This window comes from Calonectris borealis, chromosome 21, assembly GCF_964195595.1.
Source record: "Calonectris borealis chromosome 21, bCalBor7.hap1.2, whole genome shotgun sequence".
In the NCBI taxonomy this organism is placed as follows: domain Eukaryota; kingdom Metazoa; phylum Chordata; class Aves; order Procellariiformes; family Procellariidae; genus Calonectris; species Calonectris borealis.
Window position 1 is genome coordinate 6,926,463 of NC_134332.1, and position 21,872 is coordinate 6,948,334.

A 21,872-nucleotide genomic window follows, 5' to 3' on the forward strand; every position below is an offset into this window, starting at 1 on the left:
CCAAAGGGTCCCGCCATAGGGTGGGGTTTGCCCCCTGTCGCTGCTCCCCGTGGGGCAGGGGCTGACCCTGACGCATGCTCTGCCCATGCAGTTTGCAGTCCTCGGGGTCGCTGCTCATCACCAGCCCCGGTCCCCGGGACGAGGGGCGGTTTGAGTGCATTGCCACCAACGCCGCCGGAGAGGCACGCAAGGTCTTCCTCGTGTCCATCCACGGTGAGCTCCTGGGGGCTGTGGGTCTTGCCAAGAGCGGCTTTCCCCATGTCAGTCACCACCTCGGGCGTGATGTGGGATGTGCTCCAGCCCCCCTCTCTAGATGACTGGATACGGGGGTGGGCAAGGGGGGAAATAGAAATACCTGCGCCCACGTGCCTGGGGATGGGATCCCCTTCAGCATTTCTATGCAGCCCCGTTCACCTCCCTCCTTCACCTCTCCAGTGCCCCCTACCATTGCTGATGACCTTACGGATGTGGTTGTCACCTGGCTGTCCCCTGCGGTCCTTACCTGCTACGCCTCCGGTGTGCCCCTACCCACGGTGTCATGGAGCAAGGAGGGGGCTCAGCTGGGCAGCCGAGGAGGGGGCTACCGCGTCCTGCCCACAGGTACGGGCACGGGGCAGTGCAGCCCCGGTGGGGCGATGGGTCCCTGCCAGCCCGCCCGCTGCCTCCCCTCTGCCCGCTGTCTTCCCAGGGGCCCTGGAGATCAGGCGGGCGCTGCCTGCACATGCTGGTCGCTACACCTGCACGGCGAGGAGCGCTGCTGGCACAGCCCGAAAACACCTCCGGCTCACGGTGCACGGTACACACGGCTCCCGGGGGTCCCGCTCCCTGTGCCTTGGCCCACCTTGGGGGAGCCCTGGTGGACAACACTTCCCTGCCGCTCGTAGAGCCCCCCACCTTGAAGCCCCTGCCCGGCATGGTGATGGTGATGGTCAACACCAGCGCGGTGCTGTCCTGCGAGGCGACCGGGGTCCCCTGGCCGGAGGTCACCTGGCAGAGGGATGGTGTTGGCATTGCCAGAGGTGAGTGGGAGCCCGCTGGAGGCTGGCAGAGCCCGCGCTGCCTGCCAGCCTTTGTCCGGGGGGAGATTTGGGTGCCCGCAGGTTGTAGGTGTCCCAGCAAGGTGCTGGGTGGCACTGTGCATGGGTCCTCCTGGATCCCGGCTGCCGTCCAAGGTGGGTGCAGCGGCCGCTGGAGCCATTCCCTGGGGACTCCCCAGGGAGGGGCACTTCTGTAGGCAAAGCAGTCCCTGCACACCATCCATCCGCGCCCCAGCATGGCTGCGCTGCCCCGTCCTGCCCTTCACTCCTGCCCATCCCCACAGGGCCCGGGCTGAAGGTGCTCCCCAATGGGCAGCTGCACCTCCTCCGGGCCTCCCCGGGGGACGCAGGCACCTACCTGTGCGTGGCTCGCAACCCCTCGGGCACCGCTGCGGGGAGGACCAGGCTGATCGTGCAAGGTAAGGCAGGAGCAGGGCCCCAGCGCTCGCCCCCTCCTCTGCTTGGCTCCTTCCCTGGCACCTTGCAGTGAAACGTGGCTGTCAAGGTATGAGCAACTCCTGCCCTCCTGCCCCATCCAGTGCCCCCCGTCATCGCAGCCGGCCCGGCAGAGCTGGCTGTCCTGGAGGGGCTGGAGGTGCTGCTGCCCTGCGCTGCCCACGGTGTCCCCGAGCCTCGCGTGTCCTGGAGCCGGGAGGGAACCCCGGTGCGGGGCGGTGGGGGGAAGGCCACTGTCCTGCCCTCCGGGGAGCTGCTGCTCCGGGACGTCCAGGTGAGCACCATCCCCTCCTGCAGCCGAGCTAGCTGTAAGGTCGCCGAGCAGGAAAACGAGTGTCTCTTGCTGCTGAAAAGAAAACCTAGGTTGTTCTGCACCCTGCCATGTCCCTGGGCTGGGGCTGGCAGGACAAGGTGTCACTTAACCAAGCCGCATCCTGGTGGCTTTCAAAAATATTTGGTGGAGGGAGAGCCCTGTTCAGTCCTTTGCAACAGGCCGGCGGGTCGGGGCAGTATGAGTTTGCTAACAAGGGCTGGAAAAAGTGGCGGTGGCCGAGCCATGGCTTTTTGGGTACACAACAGGCAGCAGGGATGCAGCCCAGTGAGCCAGGGCTCACCCCCTGTCCTCCCCCCTTTCCCGGTGCAGGAAAGGGATGCCGGGAGCTATTCCTGCACCGCCGTGAACTCAGCCGGGAGGGCTGTCCGCTGGCTCTCCCTCTCCGTCCACACCCAGCCCTCCTTCACCCGCCTGCCCGGAGATGTCACCCTGAGCCGGGGGCAGAGGCTGGAGCTGGTGTGTGGTGCTGCGGGCAGCCCCCAGCCCCGCATCTCCTGGACGGCCAACGGGCAGCTCATCACCGGTGCGTGGGCAGCCCTGTGCCCTCCTCCTTGGGGGCAGGATGTGATCCTGGCTCCATACCTGTCCTTCTTCCACCTTTCGGGGTCCCTGGGGTGCTGGCACGGCTGGCTGTGTGGGGTTATAACCCGCTGGTCCTTGTCTGTGCTTTTTGGGGGGTTTGCACCCCGCAGATGGCGTGTCAGGGCAGAGCGGCCGGAGCACCCTGCGGCGGGAGGCAGCCACTCGCGCCGACGGTGGGACCTATGTCTGCCGTGCCGAGAACAGTGCCGGTGCCATCAGGGCCACCGCCTTCGTCTCTATCAGAGGTAGGTGCTGGTGGGGAAACTGGGCTGTCCGGCCAGCCCCCCTCCTCTGCCACCCCTCTCCCTTCCCTAGAGGCACCCATCATACAGGGGGACCCCAGCACCTACCAGGTGGAGCCCCCCGGGGACGATGCCCTCCTCGACTGCGATGCCCGGGGCCACCCTGCGCCCCTCGTCCGCTGGAGCAAGGACGGGGTGCCAGTGGCAGCCAGCGGGCGCCTGCGCCAGCTGCAGAACGGCTCCCTGGCCATCCGCGCCGTGCGGGTGAGTGGGGTCTGGGGGGTGCCGATGTCTTTTGGGGGGCTTTCATGGCAAAGCCAACTGCTGTGTTAACGCTATTGGTACTGCTAGAGCACGGACGTGGGGCACTACCGGTGCGTGGCGGAGAATGATGCGGGTACGGCGGCGAAGGTTGTCACCCTGGCCCTGCAGAGTGAGTGTTGCCCCTCTTTGCACCCTCCTTTTCAGGGACTGCAAATCATGTCACCCCCTAGCCCCCCGGACCACCCCCAACCCCTGGGGAATGGCCCCAGCACCACTGGGATGCTGCGGCACTGCCCGCATCCCTCTCCCTGCCCAGGTGCCCCCGCGGTGGCGGTGACACTGTGAGTGGTGGCAGTGCACCCCGGGCAGCGGGTGCTGCCGCACTGCGCCGTGTTGGGGGAGCCCACCCCCTCTGTGGAGTGGCGGCAGGACGGGGAGCCGCTGCCCCAGGGTCCCCGTGTCCTGCCCAACGCCACGCTGCTCCTGCCCGCCGCCACCCCCAGCGATGCCGGCAGCCACTCCTGCCTAGCTCGCAACACCCTGGGGTCCGCCATCGCCCACGCTGGCTGTCCAAGGTGGGTGTCTGCCCCGGGGCTTGCAGGGCTTCTGGCTGGCTCGGGGGGCTGCCCACAGCACTGTTACGCCCTGGGGTAAGACCTCCTACGCAGTGGTTTGGAGGGATATTACCTTCCCTTGCTCACTCTAAACCCCTTGGTTCGTACCCTGGTTTGCCCTCTCCTGTCTCTTCTGTTGCTCATCTGAAGGTCTGAACCCAGACAAACCCTCACCCGAGCCGCCACCGTGTGCCAGCCCGTGCCCCGCCTCGTCTCTCCCCAACCTTCCTGCATTTGCTGCCCGTGATTAAATTCCCGTTTCCCAGGGGCTCTGTTAAACGCACAGGCACGTCCTCTCCCGCTGCCTCTCGGGGAGCAGAGGGCCGGGCTGACCGGCAGCGTGGGGGCAGAGCTGGGTGCCTGGGTGCCCTCTGCACGGCTGCTGGCGTTCTGCTGCCAGGTGCGCCGGAGGAGAGGCAAATAAAAGCTTGGGGCTGGGACCGTGGGGGTTGATACAGAGCAGGGGCTTGGGCGGTTTTGGTGCACTTTGGTGAGCAAAAGGCACGGGGCCACGCTTGCAGCATCCCCAGCCGATGCAGCACCGTGCTGCCCGGACCCGCGGGGTCTTTGGGGGCTGAGCTTGCAGCCAGGTAGGGATGCTGCCCGCCTTGCTCTGCCTGCTGTCACCTCCAGAAAATGAGGTTTTCTTGACACACAAATTATGGAGATGGGAGACAGGCAAGCACCCCGCTTTCCCACGAGAGAGTAGCCCCAACGCCACTGCCCCTATCCCTTTTGCCCCAGGGGAGCCGCACCGGGTGCAGGGCAGCCTGGTTGGCGTCATCAACGCCCATGAGCTCGGCATCGCCACCCTTGATGCCAGCGTGCTGGATGACCCGCACTCCGGCACCACCACCGTCCGGAGCAGCATCGGCAGCATCCCACCCGCTATAGGTAGGTGGTCGCCCCTGTCCTCCCCCCGGGGAGGATGAAGATCAGGTGAAAATCCTAGGGGAAAGATTTTTTCCCCAAAAAGCAGCAGCCCCTGTCTGTGCTGTGCCCCATGGGCTAAAGGGGGCCGGGAATAATTGGGGAGGGCTGGGTGCCCCCTTAGGAGGGTGCTAGCTCCGCGGTGACACCCTTTCTCCCCCACCCCCAGGGCCGCTGATGCGGGTGCTGGTTGCCATCATCGCCCCTGTTTACTGGTCCTTGACGCTCGCCGGTGGAGACGCCCGGAGCGGGTTCCTGCTCACCCGGGGCACCTTCCGGCACGAGTCGCAGCTGGAGTTTGCCACAGGTGAGGGATGCCAGGGGCCCCAGGCGTGTCGGGGGCTGCGGAGCCTGGTCCTGCCCTGCTCCGCCTCCACCCCCCCCATGCACCGTCCCCGGGGGCTCAGCCCACCGCTGGGCTGAGCTTCACAGCTGGAGATGGAGCTGCATTTGGGGGTGCTGCGAGCTGCCACTCACCGCTCCCCCCTGGCAGGGGAGCTCCTGTGGGTCACCCACCTTGCCCGGGGCACGGATGCTGCCGGCGCCCTGTTGCTGGACAGCGTGATCAGCGGCTCCGTGCCAGAGAACATCGGCAAGGCCGCCGTGCTGCTGCAGGTGCTGGTGCTGCCCGTCCTCCCCGCGGGGCCACGACTCCCATGCTGGGAGCCCGGGGGGGGTCCATGGCCTGATCCCCCTCCCTGCCTCTCCCCAGGACTTCAGTGAGCACTATGTGCAGACGGGCGCGGGGCGGCTCTCGGGGGGCTCGGTGCAGAGCTTCCTGCGGGACGGGCGCATCATCCGTGCCCGCTGCAATCACACCATCGCGTACGATCCCGCCACGGGCCCGCAGCCCCCCCGGGTGCAGCACGTCCGGGCCAGCGCCGTTGAAGCCTCTTTCGACCCAGCCTCGGAGGAGCTCCGCTTCCAGCTCCATGCCTCGCTTGATGCGGGTAACAAGGGGATTCCCAGGAATGGCGATGGAGATGCCAGGATCCTGGGTGGCTGTGAGGGTGCAAAGGCCACCTCCCTGCAGTGACACGTCCCTTCTCAGCCACGTCTGCTTGATTCCCAGGGGCCGACAGAGACCAGTGCCCACCGGGATTCGTCCTGGGCCCGCAGCAGCTGTACTGCCTTGGTACGGACCCTCCTGAGGGGGGCATGAGGATGGCGAGGGGCACCAGCTGCATGGTGCCACCTCCCTGTCCCCTCTCTGCTCCCCAGATATTGATGAATGTGCCGAGGGGTCCCACACCTGCCGATACAACCAGCTCTGCCGGAACGCCGCGGGGACGTATCGCTGCGCCTGCCCTCCCGGGTACCGCTCGCTGGGTGCTGGCTGGCCATGCTTGGGTACGAGCTGGGGTCTCGGGGGACACTACCTCGGGCACAGGGTGCGGGGCCACGGACACTCCCCTACCCTGCTCCAGCCTCAGTTTCCCTATCCAGCTGCAACTCCCCAGCTCTTTCCTCCATCAGATGTAAACGAGTGCCTGCAGTCTCCTCCGCCGTGCGCCTTTGAGTGTCGCAACCTGCGGGGCTCCTACGAGTGCCTGTGCCCCCCCGGCAGGACCCTGCCACCGGGCAGCGAGTGTGGCACAGCAGGGGTGGATGGAGGGGGCATGACGGGCAGCACCCCCCAGGACCCCCCCCTGCACTGGCTGAGGCCGAGCAGCCCACGGGGAGCGTCCTTCTACACCCAGCTCGCCCTCCGCCGGGTGGCAAAGGCTGCGGGGCTGGGTGCCCGGGGCCCCCCCTGCCCCATGGGCTTCGTCAAGAGGAACGGCACCTGCACCGGTGAGTGTGCATGGGGGGAATGTTGGGGAAGGGCTTTGCAAGGAGTTTGGAGGCCACTTTGTGCCCAAAAGGCAGCTCCTGTGCCCGTTGCTGCCCCGTTTCCCATTTTGTTTGCACCCCTGTTTGTGGGGTCAGGGTCTCCCTGGGCTTGGCTGTGCTGGGAAGGGGAGGCGAGAGCCAGGCTGCCCCAGGGCAGCGGGCACCGGAGGGAACCGACGCTTCCTCGCTTGGCTTCACCCCTCTTGTCCCGCAGACCTTGACGAGTGCCAGATGCTGAACCAGTGCCAGCACGAGTGCAGGAACAGCCTGGGCAGCTACCGCTGCATCTGCCCCCCCGGCTACCGGCTGCTGCCCGACGGGAAGACCTGCCACGGTCAGTGTGGGGGTGATGCCCTGCCCTGGTGGGATGCCTGCGTCCCTCGGGGTGTGAACCCAGTCCCCACGGTGCCCTGGATGTCGTCCCTTTGGGGCTGCAAGCCTGGGTGCTTCAGTCTCACTGCCCCAGTGTCTGAGACCCCAGGCTGGGGGTGGGAAGGTGTCGGAGCTGGGGTTTGAATCCCCATCTCCGCCTGGGACACATGGGCACCCCAGCACCCTCAGAGCTGTCCCCTCTCTGCCCGCAGACATGGATGAGTGCGCAGAGGGCACAATCCAGTGTGGCTCGAGCCAGATGTGCTTCAACACCCGCGGAGCTGCCCAGTGCGTGGATGTGCCGTGCCCAGCTGGGTACCGGAGGGGCTCCAGGGCTGGGTGAGTCATGCTGCGGGGTCAGGGGTGCCCGTCCCACACTCATTCTTGTGGCACCGTGGACCTAGGGTGTCCTAGCTGCTCCTGACACCCCACCGCGTCCCGCATCCCCCCCCCGGCTCTCGTGCAGGGTGTGTGTTGGGCGCTGTACCCCAGACTGCGGCTCGGCTGGCCCCCCCACGCTGCAGTACCAGCTGCTCACCCTGCCCCTCGGCATCGCCGCCGGCCGTGACGTGGTGCACCTCGCCCCGGGCACTGCCCTCCACCACCGCCCCGTCTTCACGCTGCTGGAGCGGGAGCCCGGCAGCCCCTTCGCCCTCCGCACCGAGCGGGGCCGCGGCATCGTCTTTACCCTGCGCCCGCTGCGGGACCCCAGCACCCACCGCCTCAAGGTGCAGGCGCTGGCCCCGGGCGGACAGCGGGCACCCAGCATCTTCCTCCTCATCATCTCTGTCTCGCCCTACCCCTACTGACACAGCCGAGGGACAGGAGGGGACGCGGGGTCACATCTCCTCCTGTCCCTCGCCACCGAGGTGGGGGCACATGGCTCAGGGACAGCTGAGCTTGCACCTTTCCTCTCCCACCCTGGACACCCCCTTGCTTTCCCCTGCCCCCCAGCAGCCCCTGCCTGCGTTGCCTTCACCCGGGGCCAGTCCCTGACTCAGCAGGGTCCTGGGGGGGGGACAAGATGTCCCGCCAGCCTCTTGCAAACAGCAGGTTTTGTTGCAACCCCGCAACTCGCACCGGCGGCCCCGGAGCAAACACAGCTCTAGACGGCCTTGGCCGCGATCAGCCCCCAGATAGAGGTGGGGGGGAAACGAGTTGGGTGACAGCCGCTGGTGAGGGCCCTGCTGGGGTACAGGGCGGGGTCCCCTGGGCTGGGGAGGACGCAGAGCACCCCGGCATTAAGCACGTATTAAATTGAAATAGCCTTGTGTTCAATTTTTTTTTAATCCACTTGGTTTCTATGCACACTTATTTATTTATGGTTTTGTTCCAAATAAAGGTGTTTTGTGGATAAATATCAGCTGTGCCTGAAGAAAGCAGCTTCCTTCAGCGTGCGGGAGGGGGCTGCCCTAGCAGCAGCCCTGACTTCCCGGAGCTTTGGGCACCTCCCTGGGTGACCTTGGACCGTAGAAGGGAGATTGTCTGGATGTGGCAACGCCAAAGGGCCAATGTCCAGCACCTGAAGGTCTGATCCTGCCCCAGCCTCGGGTCCCTTGGTCAGCGAGAGCAGGATGTGGCCTTTGTGCACGTAGTGCAGGCGGAGGTTGTTCCCAAAAATGCCATTTCAGTGCTATTCCGTGGTGCTGGCTGGAGGGATGGGGGGTGCTGGCCCTGAGGACCTGAGTCCACGCGTCCCCAGGTTTGGGCCATCGGTTCTGATGATAGCTGTGCACCCAGGTGAGGGTGCTGCGGTCAGGTCCCGTCACTGGCGCTCGCTCTTGCTGCGCCCGTGTGGGGGCACTGAGATTCCCCCAAAAGGCCCTGTCCTTTGGGTTAGGGGTTTCCTGTCCCCCAAGGCCACATCTGCTGCTGGTCTGGGGTCCCCTGGGCCCGTGCAAGGGGGAAAGGTGGTTTTGCCCCGTGCACAGCCCCCTGCCCCATCCCCTCCTGCCCACCCGGGCTCTCGCTTCTCCTTCTGATGGAGTTTCAAATAAATTCAACCTTCCTCTGGCACACCGTGCCGGTGAGGAAAGCCGGGCGGTCACAGAGCAGCTGGGCACCGGCTCCCCTCTGCCCCCCCATTTTCCCACCCCCCGTGGCAGGTGGCTCTGTGGGGTCCCCGAAGGCTGGGTACCCCCTCGGTGCTCTGTGGAGGCTGCTGAGGAGCTCAGGCCTGGGGGGACACGGGTGACAGCACCTAGAGCAGCGGTGCAGCGGGCTGGGGCCGGTGCAGAATCTCCATCCCAGCTCGGGGTGCAAGCTGCCCCCCCATTTCTACCCGTGCGCCCTGCGGGCAGGCGGAGGGCAGGGCCTCGCCTGGGGATGGTGCCCACGGAGGGGACAGTCCTGGAGCGGCTCCGCCTGCCCACGCCCGGCTATAAGGGAGGAGGAGGAGGCGGAGGATGCTCCAGGCACCGGACCGGAGCGCCGAGGGCAGCCGGGGAGTGGGTAAGTGCGGACATGGCATGGGGGGAGCAAGGGGACAGGGGGTCCTTTGCCTTGGGGACCTGGCCTCCTGTCCCTGGCTGTTCCCCCTCCACCCACCCCAGGGCCTCCCCCACCCCTAGGTGCTGGAGAAGGGCTCGCTGGTCCCTGCAGGAGCAGGGCAGGGGGGTCCCAGCCCCTTCCCAGCCCCTTCCCAGAACTGGGAGGTGCAGGCTGCAGTCAAGCCCCTTCTAGCTCAGTTTTGGAAGCGGCGGGTGGGGGTGGCAAGTGAGTTCCATCTCCCCGATGGGGACCCTGGGCTTGGCCACCCCCAGGGAGGGGAGCTGGAACCTCGGCTGGCAGCACCTCCCCACTCTGCTCTGGGGATGCTGGGGGGCCAGGATGGGACCCCCACGAGGTGGAGGAATGATGCTGAGGCAAACCCCAGCACCAGCGAGCACATCCCCGCATGCCTCTGCTGCAGGGACCCCCGGGGAGCCTGCCCGGGCTGCCTGCCCCATCCCAGCCCGCAGGCAGCGCTCGCCGGGGCAGAGGCTGCTCTTCCAGCCCGGCTGGCGAAGGCAGTTCCTCTCTTTACCAAAGTTTTAAGCTTTTTATTCCTCTCCACTTTTTTTTTTTTCCCTCCCTTGGTTTTAAAAACAAAAGCATAGTGTTCCTGCGGAGCAGAGCAGCCGGAGTCGCTCTGGTAAAAACCCTGCCCCAACTCACACGGAAATGGCTACAGAATAATAATCAGGGCTGAGAAAGTCCCACCACATTTCCCCTTCGCTGAGCTTTGTTTGCTCTGCTTTATTACCACCTAACGCCAAAACTTCGGGGCTCTCCCTTCCTGGGCAGGCGGGCTTGGCACGAGCCCTGTTTCCAGAACTGGAAACGCTGGTAGCCCTGCACCGTTCCTAGGATGCAGGATGCGTCCCCAGGGCAAGATGCCCCGGATCTCTCGGGCATTGCGTGGGCAACATAACATGTCTGAGCAGGCAAGAGTTGGAGGCGTTTCCTCTACACGCTGCCAGGCCACTCGTGAAGCGAGCGTGCCCGGTCTCAGAGGTGCTTAGTCAGGCTGGTAGTGGCGATGGCGATACTGGCGGCTGCAGCGGGGATGAGTTTTGGGGGTAAAGAAGGGAATTTTCCCAGCGAGGAGCTGCGGGTGCAGCGTCATGCTTGGGCTGGGCCCTTTCGGGAACTGTGACTGCCTTCCTGTAAATGCCCCGGTGAGGAAGGGAATGGCTGAGCCTCCCCGGGCAGGGGCCCAGCTCGGCACACCCACGGGGCCCCGAGGATAGGGAAACGCTGGTTGCACAAGTCTGGGCGCTGGGTGCTGCCCGCACCGCCTGCGCAGGCAGCCCGACGGGCGCGGGCAGGCTCAGGGAGCCGAGTCGCGGTTACAGGGCTGCCAGACCCCTTTGCTCTTCAGCACGAAACCGGCAGCAGCAGGCCAGATCCTGCACCTGAGCCCGCTCCAAGCCATGCCCCGTGGGACGCTGGCCCCACACCACACTGGCAGGACCGGGCTGCTGGGGCGGCGTAACCGCATCCCGCTGTGAAAGGTGCTGGGTGGGCCAGCCTGGAGGAGCTCGGCGTGGCGCCGTCCCTGCCCGCAAAAGCAGGAGCAGGATTGTGCTGACTTGGCAGTGGCAGCATGGAAGTTGCTCAGGCTGGGATTTGGCCGGCTCTGCCGCCCGCCTTCCCCGGCCAAGGGTCAGCTGGCATCGCCTCTTCACGGAGCCCTGGGATTCACAGTCCGGCCCGGGGACCGCAGGGACGGCCCCGAGCCCCTTCCCACGGTGGGATCCCCGTCCCTCCCACTGAGCTCCAGGCTGCCACGTTCTTCACCATCTCCTGTTGTTGGATGAAGTCCTGGATATCCTCGGCCGAAGGGTGAGGGGCATCGAATCCCCACGTAGGTGTTTCACGCGGGCAGGAAACACGGGGCAGTGTAATTAGGACGAACGCCCAATAAGCATTAATTAGACTTGAGGCTGGGCTCTGGGAGATGCTGCCGAGCATCCCAGCCCTGCAGCTATCGCACACCCGGCAGTACCGGTGGGTGCTCGGGGCTGAGCCGGTGGGTGGCTGCGCCCGTCTGCCACGGCAGCTCCTCTGTGCTGGCACAGGGCTGCAACGTACCGGGTCATGCCCGAGCAAGGCATCGAGCTGCATCTCTGCTGCGGCTGGGCGCCTGCATCTGAGACCTGGCCCCCCGGCATTGCAGGGTGCTTGCAGAGCGTGGGGCAGGCTGTGCAGGGGTTGCCACAGTGAGAGTTGCGTGGAGCAAAGGTAAGAGTAAAGCGGCCCCGGTTGTTCCTCCATCACCCATCTGCCACTGGATTCACTGGCTGGCACGCGGGCAGCGTGCCCTCCCTGGACGTGGCTGCGGTGCCATGGCTTTTCCTCCTGCCCCCAGCCCTCCCCCCTGCTCCTTGCAGCCCCAGAGGGCTCTTGGTCCAACTGATCCCTCCCAACGTCGCAGCGAGTCCCCTTCCGCGCTGCCTGCTGCTCGCTGCCCCCAGCCTGGTGCCCCTGGCAGACCCGGGCTGAGCGCGCCCCGGCGCGGTGTGCTGCCCGTGGCCCTGCGCCCGGGGGAGCACCTGGCACCCGATGACAGCAGCTCTCCCTGCCTGTGAGTGAGAGCAATCCTGGGAGCCCGTGTTTTAATTGGGGAGCTTGTCCCAGCACCGGCGGCTCTACCACACACTCCCCCAAGCCACTGCCGGTGCCGAGTGTTTAGTTTGCCGTGGGCTTTGCTTCTTGCCTCCTGGTTATTCATCCCCTGGATAACGTTTGTTTTGCCCAGAATATTCCATCCCTGGGAGACCCCTCACCCTTGGCTGCCCTCAGCGCCCGGCTGGACCGTGACGGCCCCGTGGCCAGTTCAGGGACACCGGGGAGGGTGTCACGGCTGGTGGCTGCAGCATCCCTGCGCCGAGCAAGAACAGGCTGACATTCAGGGGAGGGTTTGGAGCCATCGTGAACCCCTTTCCCTTTGCTTTGCCAGCGCCATGGCTCAGCCCAAGGGCACAGTGGTCCTCGCCTACAGCGGTGGCCTCGACACCTCCTGCATCCTGGTGTGGCTGAAGGAGCAGGGCTACGACGTCATCGCCTACCTGGTGAGCCCCGCGCCGAGCCCTGCCACATGGACCCTGTCCCCGGGGGCTGGGGGTGAAGGGGGCGCTGGGGCATAGGTCTGGGGACCTGGGGTGGGTGACGGGGCGTGGCCGTGGCGGTGACCCCGCTCTAGCTGGTTAACCATCGCCCAGCCCGGGTGCTGCTCTGCTGAGCTGCCAGCCCTGTGTGGCACAGCCTGTGCCTGCCAGCAAATGACCCTCTGCTAATGAGGGCAGCGCATCGGGGCAGAGCTAAGGGCTTGGCAGGGGAAAGTATGGCCCCGAGGTACGCTGTTTCAGGGGGCAACCCCCCTCCTGCCCATCCTGGGTGGCCTCAAGCCCAGCCAGCTCAGGCTCTGCCATGCCTTGCATGATGCCATACGCCGGGCTGGGCTTGTACTGGGTTTTGTGGTCTCCTTTCAAACTTAGTCTTGTTTTTCTCCCCCCCTTCCAGGCCAACATCGGGCAGAAGGAAGATTTTGAGGCAGCACGAAAGAAAGCGCTGGCGCTGGGGGCCAAGAAGGTAACAGGGTGCCCAGGGAGCTCTGAGCCCCCCCTGCTCCCTGCTGTGGGGCTGAGTCCTGGGGCTGGTGCCACCGTGGTGGGGGGGACAGTGCCAGTGATGAATCCCTTTTCCAGAGGTTTTGCACCAAAGCCTTTTAGCAGCATCTAGGAAAAGGGAGACCCCAAAGCCCCTATGCCATCCCCAAAGACCCAGAGGAGCGGGATCCCCCCCCAGCCACCCTCCCATCATGGGGCTCCCTCCATCCCGGCAGGTTTACATCGAGGACATCAGCAGGGAGTTCGTGGAGGAGTTCATCTGGCCGGCGGTGCAGGCCAACGCTCTCTACGAGGACCGGTACCTGCTGGGCACCGCGCTGGCACGGCCCTGCATCGCCCGCAAGCTGGTGGAGATCGCCCAAGGGGAGGGAGCCCAGTACGTCGCCCATGGGGCCACCGGCAAGGTGAGGGAGGATGGCGGCACCGGAGTGGGGATGGCATGGGGTGCTTGGACGGGGGGACGCAGACAGTCTCTTGGCCAAGCTGTGGGTGCCAGGAGGGGTGCACAGGGCATTTTGTGGGTGCTCTGCGGGGAAGCGTTTCAACATTTCCTTCTCGCTTCTGGGATTTCTGTGCCCGATTTCGGTTCCCTCTCCCTGTCGGGAAGGCTCGGGTCACAGCCGAACCCCCCACTTTCGGCAGGAGCTTTCTAAAAGCTGTTACGGGCAGGGGCTGGCCGGGCCAGGACCCGGCTGGGGCTGAGCCAGCACCGCCCGGGGCGTTTCGGGGCACCTCGGGCAGGATGCGGCTGTCCCGGTCCCTGTCCCCAACCCTGTCCCCACCCCGGCTGTCCCCGTCGCCGCCGGCCGCAGGGAGGACCCTTTGCCGCTAGAGGCAGCCAGAGACCGTGGAAAGGATGCTCGGGGCCAGCCCCTGCCCGGAGAGGGGGGAATCCTCCACGGGGAGCGTGAGACCCGCGTGATGTGACCGAGGGCCACCCGCTGGCACCTCCAGCCCCTGCCCGCACGCTGCCCAGCCCACTGCGGGGACACCCGGGACAGGATGACACTGTCGCCAGAGGCCATAAGGCCAGCCGGTCCCAGCTGCATCTGTGGGGCCATTGGGTGCTGTGCATGCACCCAGGATCTGCCGGATGCCTCCTCCTCCCCGTCCCACCAGGACCCAAAGCGTAGATCGTGCCCGTCTTGGCCCAGGGGCAAAGGCAAGGTGCCCACCTGGAGGGGGTCTCAGTGCGAGGGGCTGGGTTTGGGGGGCTGGGTTTGGGGGTCCCCAGCTATGGCAGAGGACCCTGCTAGAAGGGGGATGTTGGATGCAGCCAGGGGATAGCGGAGGGACGTGCCGGCGCCAGGGAGATGGGGCAGAGGGGCAGCTGGGGGGGCTGTGGGGCTTTGTGGCTGAAATAACTCTTGCTCCTGCTGCGATGGCTTCCCCGCACCCCTTCCGCAGCAGCCCCCTCTTGAGAGCACCCACTCAAGGGTGCCCTGGAGTAACGCAACCCTGGCACAATGATGTCCTGTCCGCTCCTGGGTGCCACCAGCACCAGCCGGCCCCGCTCGCAGGGGCACCCTCGGCTGCTCCCCAGGCTCTGCCCGCTCCCCAAGCCATTAAGCCGCAGGCGCAGGCAGGGACCGACCGTGGGTAACTCGACCCGGCTGCGCCCCGTCCCTGGCTGCGGTGACTTAAATGCGGGCCATCTGCGGTGTCCCCGCTGCCGGAGCAGATGGACTTGTTTTGGGCTGTAAGGGAAATGAGTGCTCTGGTGGATGTGCTCGCCTGCGTGTAATAGTCCTCAGGGATTTCCCAGCCCGGCTGTAAATGTATCCTCCAGGCCGGGGCCAAGAGGAGGGGAGGGGGGGTCCTTACGCCCCTTGGTGCTGGTGGAAAATAGGCTTTGGTGAGCGCTATTCCCTTGGAAGTGCTAATAACTCCCAGGCTCGCTCCTCGCCCCTTCCCGACTACCTGGCCTCATTAGCGGGACCTCATCAGCACGGGCCAATTAAGATAAAGGGAGGTTCAGAGCTATTTAATTATGAGCTGCTGCATCCTCCTGGACATCGTGGTCTTCCTCCCCCCTCACCTTCTCCCTCCATGTGTCCTCTGATTCCTGCAGAAGGAAAAATACCCAAATCTGGGTTTCCACTAGTTCTGTTTTTAGGAGTGCCAGCCCAGGGGAGAGCATGGCTCTTGGCTGGCCCGGGGTCAGTCGGGCTCCCGCGGAGCCGGGTGGATGAGCTGCATCGGGGTTTTGATCACTCGGTGCCCAGTTCTATCAGGAGCACCAGGAAAGACCGTTTTGGGTTCAAACCAGCCATGGAGAGGGACCAGGAATGACTTCATGGGACAGACCCGGCCCAGGTCCTGCCATCCATTACCCTCCCCTGCCGCCCTCCGTGCGGGGGGAATGGAGGGGATAGGGGGGTCCTCAGCCTCAGGCCTTGCTTTTCCAGTGAAAATAGCCAGCAATCCCATCCCAGTGTCGTTACTGGGAGAATAGGTGTGACCCCCCTCTTGCACACAGAGCCTCGGTCTATGAAGTCCCTGGTAGCACCAGCTGGACGTCCCTCCTGGCTGCTGGCTCTCGCAGGGATTTGCAAACGCCCGCTCAGCCGAGGGTCTCCCGAGCCATGGGCTGGGAGGTTTTTCCCATGAAGTGGCTTGTCCCATGTGCTGGCCAGAGCCGAGTCCCCGAGAGGTGTCCCCTCCAGCTCCCAGCTGGGGGATTTTGGTCCCATCCCTGCGCAGGGAGAGCAGCCGGGAGCAGGGAAACGGCAGGTCCTCACCTGCCCCGGTGCGGGGTGAGCCCTCAGCATCTCCCCTTCGTGTTTCAGGGCAACGACCAGGTTCGGTTTGAGCTCACCTGCTACGCCCTGTGTCCTAACATCAAGGTAAGGCACCCAAAATTGTCCCCTGGGGCCCCACCGCCGGGCTCCTGGCCCCCTCCCCAGCTGGTGGGGAATTTTACTTTAACACCGATGCGAGCGGCCGTGCCTCGCTTTAACAAGCTGCCAGCTGCACAAAGCGACGTTTTGGCATTTGAGGGGGCTGTAATGATCCTTAATTGACCTATTTTTACCCCAAATGCTACGAGGCCACAGAGGAAACAGTACCAAGGCAACTGCCAGATAATCGATGCTGCATCCAGGGTCAGGGGTTTGGGTTACTCCTCCCTTGGGTGGGGAGATTAAATTTCGGCTGGGGGACCAGCACCCTGTGGGTCCCAGCTCCCTGGGGCTGCCCGGAGCCCTCTCCCGTGGGGAGCCTGGGATGGTGCCAAGGGGCAAAAGGGGGTCAGGGGCTGAAGGGGGCTGGGTGCTTCTTGTCTCACACTCCTGCCCTCCTGCCAGGTCGTCGCACCGTGGAGGCTGCCTGAGTTTTACCAGCGCTTCCCCGGGCGCCGCGAGCTGATGGACTACGCCAAGGTAGGAGCCAGCTCGGGGTGGCCGCAGGATGCTCGGGGTGGCCGCGGGATGCTCGGGGTGGCCGCGGGATGCTCACCATGGCTTGGCTGGTGACAGCAGCGACCCTGCACGACATCCCCGCAGCACCATGCTGGAGCCTTCTGGTCAGGGTTTTTTTTCCCCTCTGTATGTTTTTTTTCTCTCCTTCCTTTTAAAAGCCCCGTAATTACCTGGCTATTAATTGTAACCCGTTTTCCAAGGAAACAGGTCCCAGTTCCCTGACTTGCCTAACAGACAAAGCAAATACATTCGCCTTTGTTGTCCTTTCCTTTTTGAAGTACAAGTTGCAATAAAACATATTAGAAGTTTTGCATCAGGTTTTTACGTGCCCACCAGGGTACCTTTCTTTTTTAGCGACTTCATGGAAATGCTTGACAACTCAGCTCAATCAATCAAAAGGGAAAAGGCAGCTCTGTGCATAAACCAGAAAATTGCTTCAGTTTTTAAATAGCTGCCGTCGAAGCTGCCTGGGTAATCTCTGGGAAGGCGAGGTGCAGAGCCGGAGGGATGCAGAGCCGGAGGGATGCAGAGCCGGAGGGATGCAGAGCGGGGCGAGGAGCCCTCCGAGCCCATTAGGGCCGCCGAGAGCGGCGTGTTGAGGATTGTGTTTGCCATCTGCCGTTGTATTATGAAGGGGCGAGTTTACGAGAGCTTTCCATATGTTGCCAAACAAATTGTCAAATAGGGGAGTTATTAAGAGTGCCGCGGTTTTATTATATGGAAAATGGAACATGTGTTTTGGGTTTGGGGGTTTTGTTTGGGTGGGTTTTTTTTGTTTGGAAAGGGGGAAAAAAGGGAAATGAAATGGATTGGGGCCCCATTCAAAGAGGAAAGGTTGGGGCTGAGGGTTTGTTGTGCCTCTCGGTCTCTGGTTATGTTAGGCATTAAGAAAAAGTGGGTTTCCCTTCTTTTGCACGCTCAGGAGAGGGAGATGCGTGGCCAGGTCCTTTCAGCCCTTGGATGTGGTGGCCTTGGTGCTCAGGGAGTTATAACGTGGTGATGTTTGGGGCTCGGTTGCTGCCAGGGAAAGTGGGGATCTGTGCCAGCACGGCACAGCTCTTGATGTAGATTTGCTGCTGGAGCCAGCCTTGCTCTGGCACTAAGCCGCCCCAGCACCTCCTTCGTCCCCACAACCAGCTGAGGCTGAAACACCTTGATGAGCAAGGTGAAGCTCTCCTGGATGCTGCTCCAGGATGAACCATCGCCTTGGGCAGAGCCGGGCAGGATGGAGCTCATCAGGGCTGTGCTCTGAAAGCAAGATCTCTCCTCGGTCACGGCACGTTTGGCCCCGTTGGAGGCTGCCTGGGCTCGGCGGTTGTTGGGACGTGGGTCTGGACTTGGAGGATGCCCTTTGCAGTGATAACGTGGGGCGAGGATGGGCTGGGGAGCACGGGCTTCCCCACTGCCAGGAGGAGGCAGAGGAGGAAAGGGCTGCCCGGGAAAATAAATCAACTGGGGCTCACGGCTCGCGATCGGTGGGTGTTCGGGTCTGAAGGACGCGTTTATACATCCCGGGTGAGATGGGTGTGACCGATGGCACGGGGAGAGCCCGTCAGAGGGCACGGCCCCCCCAGCCCCATGCTGCTGAGTGCGGCCCATCGGGGTAAACAGCACTCAGCATTAATTGCTTGGCTTTAATTAACTAAAGTGAAACCTGCTCTGCCAACATCCATGAGGGCACTGGGATGAGGACATGGGGATGGGTGCTGATGGGAGCGTGGTCTGACCCCAGGCGGGGCTGAGGTCTGTCCCCCAGCCCTCGGTCTCCCCTGGCATTATTCGGGGGGGGTTAGGAGGCACCTGCAGCTCCACCCGTCCGAGGGACGGGATGGGGAGAGGCATCTTCTTGCTCTTTCCTGGAGAAGCCGGGTGCTCCCCAGCACTTGCACCCAGCAGGCAGCATTTTGCCCTCCCAGCAAGCCCAATCTTGTGTTTTGAAGCCTGTGTGAAGCGCAGACGTGCCCTGCCAGCTCTGCCCCAAGGTCTGCGGGCAGGAGAGGCTGCAGAGGGGCCTGGGTTGAGGAGGAGAAGGCTGCCCAGCGCCCGCTTCCAAAGCCTGGGATGGAGGTCCTGGGGGGGTCCCACACTGGAAGCGTGCTTTGGGACCAGTGAACTAGGACCCATGAGCTTGGGGCAATGTTCCCCCAGGAGCAGGGCTGAGTTAGTCCTCCTGCAGCCTTAGGAGGTATCTCAGGACCTTGCTGCAATCTCAGGTGATGGGTTGAGGACGGTGATTTAGCAAGCACAAGTGTTTCCTTCCCTTCTTCCCGGCAAACAAGGAGCCTCTGCTCAGCCCCTGCTCCTCTCCTCCTGGCCAAGCCTGAGGTCCCTGCTGTGGTGACACTGAAATGGCAGGGCCGCTTGCCGATGTATAGGCTATACGAACACACCGAGGCACGGTGGGAACCCGCAGCCACCGCCGCCTCCAGCCCTGGCTCGCCGAGGCTGTCCTGCAGCTGGGACATCGTGGCTCGGCATGCCGGCAGGGTGGGTGACGTCCTCGCTGGCTCTGGTTGTTAGCTTGCCGCCGTCGCCTCTCCCGCTAATTCCCCCGCGTATTCACCTCGCCTTCACAGGCAATTTCCCCCATTGAAATGTCAGCGGATAATTGAGCGCGCCGGTGACCTTGTTAGGGAGCTGGGCTCGGCGCCGTGCGCTGCGCCGGGGAGGCAGCCGGTGCGGGGCCGTGCGTCCCCGGGCAGGGCGCGCTCGGGATGCCTGGGCTCAGGGGAACGCCTGCCGCCCCGTGGGCCGCGTGTCTGCATCACCACGTGTTTGCACGAGGCTGTGGGGACGCCCGTGCTGTCCCCTCGCAGCAGAGCATCAGTCCTGTTTAGGCTGGAGAGCAGCCTGTGGTTTTGGGGATCTCTGTCCCTGTGTCACCTCCCCTCGATGAGGAGCTAAGCTGGGGGAATGCACCGTCCTGGACCTGGACCTAGAAAAAGCACACAACGTCCGTGCCGGCGTCTCCATCGCTTGGGTTCATGGGGTGCTCGGGGGCTCCCTCTCAGCTCGTGGCAGGGCTGGGGTGACCGTTCTCCTCCCAGCCGCACCGTGTCCCTGACGTCCCCATCAAGGTGGCCCTCGTGGTGGGAGCTGATGTTGCTCAGGGTCAGGGACACGGATGTCCACCTTGCTCCGTGCCACCTTGCTGGTGGCCATGGGTTGTGCCTTTGCGCCGTTGGGGCTGATCCCAGCAGGAGCCGGTGCCGGCGGGGGCTGGCTGTCCCCGTGGGCTCGCTCAGCACCACTCCCCTTCTCTCGGCAGAAACACGGGATCCCGGTGCCCGTGACGCCCCAGACGCCCTGGAGCATGGATGAAAACCTCATGCACATCAGGTGAGAGGCCGGGCGGGCAGGGAGCTCCTGTGGGGTAAGGACCCAGAGCCTGGGGCCCCGATCCCCCCTCAGTCCTTCCCATCTCCAGAGTCCCAGGCTGCCCCACCACATGCTGGCCAAGGGTGACCCCCAAACCTCCAGCCTCCCTTTCTGCCCAGTTGTCCACGTCCCACGTCCCAGCATCCATCTCCTGGGCTCTCCCAAGCCCGACGCTCCTTGCAGGGTTGCTGCTAAAAGCCCTTGGAATCCATAACACGTATTCATGCCCATCCTCATGGGGTGGTGGGAGTGGGGGGGTCGTCCCGGCGGGTTTTGGGGTTGCAGGTGCTGCAGTGACTTCTCTCTCCTTCCCTGCCTGCCACAGCTACGAAGCCGGGATCCTGGAGAACCCCAAGGTAATCGATCACGGCCGCCCGGCCGGCGTGGCAGCCACAGGGCCGAGGGCGTCTCGTGTATTTGCAGCCTAATTGGAAATTTCACGGCAGGCCGTGTGCGACGGGGAGGCCCTGCCGCCCGCCCCGGCCCCTCCGCCTCTCCCGGCACGTTAATTGCCGCCGGCATGAATAGGGGAAGGGACCGTTTCAGGGTGACACCGGAGGGGACAATGTCACGGGGCAGCAATAAAGGAGCAATTAGACAGATGAGGCGCTGGTGGGAGAGCAGGGGCTGGTGGCAGGTGATGGAGGTCCGGGCTGGCCCCTGCAGCTTGGGTCCCCTGCAGCTCGCCCAGCCCTCCTCCCATTCCCATCCCCACTATCCGGGGGGAAACCGGGTAAAACCTCCCCTTGCGTGGGGTGGTGCTTGGAGACCCCAAGGGCACCCATGGCACCACCGGCTCCCAGGCGGCTCTGGTTGCCGATGGGGCCCAGAGCCCGGTGGCGGCGGGTGCTGCGGCCAGGCGCTGCCGGTGAGCGCGGCACATCGCTCTGGAGGCGTGGGTCCGGCCCCGGCTGCCTCCGAATAGTGCTCGTGGTCCGGCTGCCATGCCGGCCCCTGCCTGCACTGTTCATGCCCCAGCAGGTCTCGAGGCTCGGTGGCTACTTAAACTATCCATCAGTGCTAATTAGACAATCCGGGGAGAGGAGGGGGAGGCAGGCGGAGAGGGAGAGGAGCCGGCTGGAGCTCAGCGGCCCGCGGCCGGCTCACTGCGGCTGGGCTGGCACGTGCCTCCGGCGGGGGCGTGAGGAAGAGGAAGGTGGAGAGGGGGTCCCGCTCCCCCTTTGGTGCCCTCCGGAGGGGTGTCTGCGGGTCGGGCTTTGCAAAGCCGGGTCCTCTGGGGGGTCTCCTCCTCCAGGAGAGCGGTTGGCACAGGGATGGGTGTTCATGCCTCTAGCTGGAGCTAGCAAGAGACAGACCCGCGCCCTTCCCGGTGCACCCATCCTGACCCACCCCTCCGCACCCAGCGGGAAGATCCCCGGTCCCGAGGCTCTGCCAAGCCCTCTTCCTTCCCAAAGCCAGCTCGGAAAATGGGGCCAGTTTAGCAGAGAACAGAGCAGCGACCCCATCCCCGAGCATCCTCCGCTCGCACCTCTCCCTCCGCCAGCGCCGGGAGGTGGCTTCCCGGAGCGCGGTGTCACCACTGTCCCCTTCCCCAGCCCGGATGGCAGGATCCGGGGTGCCAGGCACGGCGGGGTCCCCTCCCCAAACCCCCGGGACCTGCCAAACGCAGGGATTTGAAAGCAGATGGTTGAGCTATTTTCTGCCTCTGTGAGGCCCGATTGAAGGGCAATGAGGCAGCTAATGCGGAGAAAGATAGAAATTTACTTGCTTTAACTTCATATGGCACTCTGAAAGAGTTCATTCAGTCCCGGGCACAACAATATCAGCCGGATGAATAAACCATTTGCGGCATCGATAGCTCTGCATCATGGTTTACTTCATGGACCATTTGCTTCCAATTTCTTCTCTTCTTGCCCCGTTTTTCTTGCTTCTTTCTGCCCCCCTCCCTCTCTCCCTTTCCACACACTCTTCCTTTCCTCCCCCCCCTTTTTTTCCTTTTTTTTTTTTTTTCTCCCCCCCTCTCTCCCCTTTAAAGATGACATTGCAGGACCAGCCCCCCTGCGGGGAGGGATAAATAGGAGGCATTGATACACTGCAACAAACTATTTGTCATTTGAACTGTGCTTTTAGGAGAGAGAATAAAAAGAGGACAGACTCGCACCGTAATGATGGAATGCAAGCCAAATGTCACTTTTATTTCTATTTAGTTATTTTATTTAATAGGGGTTTTCATAGTTGGCTCGGAAAATTGGAAACTACCTGACTTTGACTTCCAATGTTTAGTAAAGAGTTTTTAATACTTTCCAGTATTTTTTCCCCTCCCGCCCCCCCATCTTT

At 63.8% G+C, this 21,872-nt stretch overlaps 2 protein-coding genes across 5 annotated transcripts in view; both read left to right on the forward strand.

Annotated features, from left to right (window-relative positions):
- Positions 1–8,027, forward strand: part of HMCN2 (hemicentin 2) — a 37,069-nt gene extending 29,042 nt beyond the window's left edge. Inside the window, 21 exon segments of the mRNA XM_075170980.1 lie at positions 92–213; positions 436–600; positions 689–796; positions 885–1,019; positions 1,322–1,456; positions 1,577–1,767; positions 2,137–2,350; positions 2,520–2,654; positions 2,725–2,915; positions 3,003–3,084; positions 3,232–3,480; positions 4,274–4,423; positions 4,629–4,766; positions 4,953–5,074; positions 5,172–5,409; positions 5,532–5,594; positions 5,681–5,809; positions 5,936–6,253; positions 6,507–6,626; positions 6,877–7,003; positions 7,131–8,027. Of these exon segments, the coding sequence (XP_075027081.1) occupies positions 92–213; positions 436–600; positions 689–796; positions 885–1,019; positions 1,322–1,456; positions 1,577–1,767; positions 2,137–2,350; positions 2,520–2,654; positions 2,725–2,915; positions 3,003–3,084; positions 3,232–3,480; positions 4,274–4,423; positions 4,629–4,766; positions 4,953–5,074; positions 5,172–5,409; positions 5,532–5,594; positions 5,681–5,809; positions 5,936–6,253; positions 6,507–6,626; positions 6,877–7,003; positions 7,131–7,473 (3,475 nt within the window). The 3' untranslated portion in view covers positions 7,474–8,027.
- Positions 8,028–9,065: 1,038 nt separating this feature from the next.
- The window catches only part of ASS1 (argininosuccinate synthase 1), a 28,636-nt gene continuing 15,829 nt past the window's right edge, over positions 9,066–21,872 (forward strand). The window contains exons 1-9 of one of the 4 annotated variants that reach the window (XM_075170523.1): positions 9,066–9,115; positions 11,227–11,389; positions 12,108–12,219; positions 12,671–12,739; positions 12,993–13,181; positions 15,567–15,623; positions 16,083–16,157; positions 19,465–19,535; positions 19,900–19,930. In XM_075170523.1, the coding sequence (XP_075026624.1) occupies positions 9,070–9,115; positions 11,227–11,389; positions 12,108–12,219; positions 12,671–12,739; positions 12,993–13,181; positions 15,567–15,623; positions 16,083–16,157; positions 19,465–19,535; positions 19,900–19,930 (813 nt within the window). In that variant the 5' untranslated portion in view covers positions 9,066–9,069. Of the gene's footprint in view, positions 9,116–10,831; positions 11,013–11,226; positions 11,390–12,107; positions 12,220–12,670; positions 12,740–12,992; positions 13,182–15,566; positions 15,624–16,082; positions 16,158–19,464; positions 19,536–19,899; positions 19,931–21,872 lie in introns of those variants that run through there. The other 3 variants (XM_075170526.1, XM_075170525.1, XM_075170524.1) reach the window with 3 other exon arrangements.